Source organism: Polyodon spathula, chromosome 11 (genome assembly GCF_017654505.1).
Source record: "Polyodon spathula isolate WHYD16114869_AA chromosome 11, ASM1765450v1, whole genome shotgun sequence".
Lineage (NCBI taxonomy): Eukaryota > Metazoa > Chordata > Actinopteri > Acipenseriformes > Polyodontidae > Polyodon > Polyodon spathula.
Genome location: NC_054544.1, coordinates 1,737,357 through 1,742,843, shown reverse-complemented (window position 1 = coordinate 1,742,843; position 5,487 = coordinate 1,737,357). Strand labels below are relative to the sequence as shown.

The 5,487-nt window shown below is 41.4% G+C and overlaps 1 protein-coding gene across 1 annotated transcript; it reads left to right on the top strand.

Annotated features, from left to right (window-relative positions):
- The first annotated feature begins 394 nt into the window (after positions 1-394).
- LOC121322731 lies at positions 395-5,449 on the top strand. Its single transcript, XM_041262982.1, has 4 exons — positions 395-723; positions 3,217-3,558; positions 4,097-4,357; positions 4,973-5,449. Exons 1-4 carry the CDS (start codon positions 636-638, stop codon positions 5,413-5,415), a joined length of 1,134 nt encoding a protein of 377 aa, XP_041118916.1. The 5' UTR covers positions 395-635; the 3' UTR covers positions 5,416-5,449.
- Positions 5,450-5,487: the final 38 nt, after the last annotated feature.

Sequence of the window (5,487 nt, the reverse complement as noted above, 5' to 3'; positions counted from 1 at the left end):
GTACATGGGACTGTTCAGCAATTCAAATAGCCCTGCAGCTCCAGCATTCAACACCATTACTAATAAAGTTACGTGTTTTTCAGCAGTAAAATATTTAAATACAAACTCAAATACTAAATACAAAAATAAAATACAAAATTTAAATTGCTCTTAAAAAGATTAATCACCCGGGCTGGAAATAAAACTCACCCATTCCTGGTTTTACTATGCTCCTGATGTGTCTTATTAAACTCGTTGTAAAACCAGGAACGGAATCAACGGGTGCCTGTAGACTCTGACTAATGCACCAGCCGAAACGCTTGTCTACCTGACTTTGTAGAGTTTTACCTTGGAGTTGTGATTGAGCCTTTGCATGTTATGGGTGGGCAGGAATCTGTGGACTGTAATAAATTGACTGGCCTGGGGAAAAAGGGAGCTGACAGCTACCTCCCCCACAGACTCCCTTACAAACAGGGGAATTAAAAAGGAACCCTGTGGGTTCGAGAATATACCAGATATTGCACATTTCCTGCTGCATGCCATTTATTTATGGCAGCTTACTGTTTAATTGTGAAACATTTGGGGAAGTACAATGCTGCTGGGATTCAAACCCTGTGTGAAATTATTAAGACAGATAATTCTATCAACCAGCTACAATGTTAAACAGAGAAGGCAATGGGAAGATGCCTCACTACTGGGGATTAATCTGTCTACTGGTAGCATTCAAGCCCAATACTGCAGAGGGTAAGTCTTCCAATTATGCTTGTGATGTGCGTGTGTATGTGTGTGTGTGTGTGTGTGTGTGTGTGTATATATATATGATATTATATATATATCGACAATATATATATATATAATATAATATATATATAATATAGATATTATATATATATTATATATCACGTCATAGTGCTGTTGATTGTAATATACTTCTCATTTCAATCAAATCATCAAATAAAAAGTTACATTCATACTACATTTACTCTTACGATCCAGCAGCCTTGCAAACGTACGTTTGATTTCTAAAACAATCCGCATGTCAAAATATTGTTCAGCAAGGCTATTGAGAAGGCTACATACCAGCTTGAGAAGAGTAACACACACTGTCTTTTTTCCAAGCATGTCTGAATTAGGCAATTGCCTCTTAGCAGGTTCAATTAACTGCTTTTGGATTTGCTTGGAGTAAAAACCTGGACCTGACTGGATCTCGAGGGCCAGAATTGAGTACCACTGCTGTACAGTATGCAATGGGTGTGGTTGGAATTGAGTACCACTGTTGTACAGTATGCAATGGGTGTGGCTGGAATTGAGTACCACTGCTGTACAGTATGCAATGGGTGTGGCTGGAATTGAGTACCACTGCTGTACAGTATGCAATGGGTGTGGCTGGAATTGAGTACCACTGCTGTACAGTATGCAATGGGTGTGGCTGGAATTGAGTACCACTGCTGTACAGTATGCAATGGGTGTGGCTGGAATTGTGTTCATCACAAATTGTTCTAGTGCTAGTATAGTAGTGGGAGAAGAACCAGTAAATCAGAAACTGTAAGGACCTAAGTCAAGCAGACAAACATTTTCCTTCTTCAGTGGACTGATACATTTGTCTTCTTGTCTTAGTTTCTTAGAATGTGAAAAGAATCCATTGCATTATTAAACATTATCAACAATCAACTTGCTTGAAAACTCAGAGCTTGCTTTTTTATATATACGTATATATCTGTTTCGTTTTTTTGTCCCTCTGTTCAACGGGAAGTACTTGCAACAGGAAAGTATAGTGAAACTATGACAAGGTGTATTTAAATAAGTCATCATGGCTTATCCTTGCAGCACAGTGAAAGATAGGGCCCGATAGCCTTTCAATGCCCATTGACGTAGAATTTCTGATTACGATTGTTTGGTACAGATATACAAATGCAGTTGTTTTTCTTCATGACAAAATACCTGGGCATTACAGGGTTAATCTGTGCTGGCTGCAGGGTCATGTATTGCAATGAGCAGCTGGCAATGAATAGACTCCAGTGGAGATTTCCCTGGAATCTCAGAACACTGAAAATGAATTAGACTCCAGTGGAGATATCCCCGGAATCTCAGAACACTGGCAATGAATTAGACTCCAGTGGGGATATCCCTGGAATCTCAAAACACTGGCAATGAATAGAATCCAGTGGAGATATCCCTGGAATCTCAGAACACTGGCAATGAATAGACTCCAGTGGAGATATCCCTGGAATCTCAGAACACTGGCAATGAATAGACTCCAGTGGAGATATCCCTGGAATCTCAGAACACTGGCAATGAATTAGACTCCAGTGGAGATATCCCCGGAATCTCAGAACACTGGCAATGAATAGACTCCAGTGGAGATATCCCTGGAATCTCAGAACACTGGCAATGAATAGACTCCAGTGGAGATATCCCTGGAATCTCAGAACACTGGCAATGAATAGACTCCAGTGGAGATATCCCTGGAATCTCAGAACACTGGCAATGAATAGACTCCAGTGGAGATATCCCTGGAATCTCAAAACACTGGCAATGAATAGAATCCAGTGGAGATATCCCTGGAATCTCAGAACACTGGCAATGAATAGACTCCAGTGGAGATATCCCTGGAATCTCAGAACACTGGCAATGAATAGACTCCAGTGGAGATATCCCTGGAATCTCAGAACACTGGCAATGAATAGACTCCAGTGGAGATATCCCTGGAATCTCAGAACACTGGCAATGAATAGACTCCAGTGGAGATATCCCTGGAATCTCAGAACACTGGCAATGAATAGACTCCAGTGGAGATATCCCTGGAATCTCAGAACACTGGCAATGAATAGACTCCAGTGGAGATATCCCTGGAATCTCAGAACACTGGCAATGAATAGACTCCAGTGGAGATATCCCTGGAATCTCAGAACACTGGCAATGAATTAGACTCCAGTGGAGATATCCCTGGAATCTCAAAACACTGGCAGGAACCTTGGCAAACCAAAGCAATGTTCATACAGCTGTTCCTCGCCAGTGGGTAGGTGTTTCAGTATTATACCGGTCCACACTTGTGTGTGTTTTGGTCACTCCAGGCTTTCACTGAAACCAAATATAAAATCATCCATGCAAGAAGATGTATAAAAGCAGTATGTGCAAGTCTGCTTGAGCATTTAAAAATATATATATATAAATGCAAGGTTTGAAGTACCCACCAGAAGAGTCAGAGATTCTTTTAACAGGTTGTTTTTGTTTCAGTGCCTATTCAAGATCTTTCCTTGATTGATATGGTGACACCTGTTACTCTTCCTGTGCCGATGGAAATCAACGGAACTGAGTTTGTCTGGGAGTGGACTCCACATGATGGCAGGTTTACGAAGGTCCCGCTCGTAACAGTAAAGCATCCAAAAAGTTATCCTGGAGCCCAATATTCATGGACAAGGACTTCAAAACACAGTATTTATTACAGTAACTTTGACGATGGGGAAAATGGAACTTTGATCATCAAATCTAAATTTGAAAATGCTGGCTATTATACTTTTAAACAAATCCAACCAAACTCTACTGTTCTGGCGATGTTTGAAGTCTTTGCTTTCAAAAGTAGGTATATACTGTGTGTGCACCATTATACATTTAATGACATTTATAACTGGTGTCCTATTACTTTTAGAATTGAATGGTCTGTTTGAAGATCCAGAACTCATCCAATGTGTAAAGGGGATCCTTACAGAATGACTGCAAGTACATGTCCACAGCATACATTCAACAACACAACTACACCACAGTCCTGTATATTTCACAATAGCATAATTATCCATGCAGCATAACTACACTGCAGTCCTGTATATTTCACAATAACATAATTATCCATGCAGCAGAACTACACTGCAGTCCTGTATATTTCACAATAACATAATTATCCATGCAGCATAACTACACTGCAGTCCTGTATATTTCACAATAACATAATTATCCATGCAGCATAATTACACTGCAGTCCTGTATATTTCACAATAACATAATTATCCATGCAGCAGAACTACACTGCAGTCCTGTATATTTCACAATAACATAATTATCCATGCAGCATAACTACACTGCAGTCCTGTATATTTCCCCATTTCCTTTGATACTGCAGGTGTTCCATTTCGGTGGGATTCCGTCACTCCTGGAGATGATGTTACTCGGGCCTGCACCATCTCAAGACTCCCTGAATCAAGCAGACTTCAGTGGAAACACAAGGGGAGCCTCAGTGCAGCCATCAAGTGTCACTACAACAACACTGCCGTCATTATCATTCAGAATGTGAATGAACTCAGCACAGGGAACTACAGCTGTGAATTACTAAAAAAAGAAACATATCTGCATGGCTTTTACAATACGCTGACCCTTACAACATGTAAATGCGTTTCCTGTCGTGTTCACATTGAAATGAAAGGATTGGAACAGCTTTTAGAGGCGAGCAATCACTGTGTACAGTGGCGTGCTGTTGAGATGCTGTGACCCATGCTGCAGTAACACAGAGACAGACAGCTCTGAGGATCACCAGTGTTCACACTGGGTCACTGTACACTCACTCCTATCCACAGATACAAACCTCACATCTGCTACACCCATAAGCAGTATGGGCTGTACCTGTGTTGTACAGAGTTCCTACATTTATGAGTCATTTTGAAATCATGTATTCATTTGTGAAAGTGTTGCAGTTACTTGCCTACAGTCTGTAACAGCTGCTTGCGTGCAATCCTGCCTTAGCTGAACTCCTACAGTATTTCCCTGTCTCCAGCACAGACTATCCCTGTATCATTGCAGTAAACCCATCTCTAATGGGTTATATGCATTGACAGTGGGTGCTGACAGTCCTTCAGACTCAGGTGCTTGCTGTCCTGTAGCCTGAAATCATACCACTGTTTTTGCTATTCAGTTCTACTGTGTTAGATACTCTACACTCGATATACTCATGATTGAAATCACAGGACACCTTCACAATGCATTTCATCTATCACTTTTTCAGCTACACTTACCAGCCAGTACACACTGTACCGGGAAAGTGCCAATAGGAGTGAAGTCCAACTCATCTACCGATCCGCAAACAGAGGTAACACAGCTCTATGGATCCGGAGCTCAGAGGCTTCTTCCCAGCTCATTCGCATTGCTTCAGCTGTAAGAAGTGGACCTGTTGGCATCCTTGTTGAAGGTGTCGGGCAGCGCATCAGATCCCTGGTGACAGTTTACGATGGGTACCACTTTCCCCTGCACATCTCGCCTGTAGTGTTTCAAGATGCTGGAATATACACCTGTTATACTGACACACATGTCTCTGTGAGCATAGCCCTAATCACAGTTCAGGGTAAGGCTTCATCATGTTTCTCAAAGTTTATACTTCCAAGTGAAGTTTCTGTTTCATTTCTCTCCTTACAAGGTGGAGGCTGTTGTGTCAGTGTTGATCTGATTTAGAAGAGCACCCATCTAGTTTAATACCGTGGACAGAATGTCAGACACTGTTCCAGTGCTTGTTGTGTAGCTGCA

Excerpts from the sequence above, each read along its gene's own strand:
- LOC121322731 (XM_041262982.1), top strand. The coding sequence starts at position 636 with ATGTTAAACAGAGAAGGCAATGGGAAGATGCCTCACTACTGGGGATTA. Across the intron at positions 3,559-4,096 it reads TGAAGTCTTTGCTTTCAAAA|GTGTTCCATTTCGGTGGGAT; the intron begins GTAGGTATATAC and ends TTGATACTGCAG. Across the intron at positions 4,358-4,972 it reads TACGCTGACCCTTACAACAT|CTACACTTACCAGCCAGTAC; the intron begins GTAAATGCGTTT and ends TCACTTTTTCAG.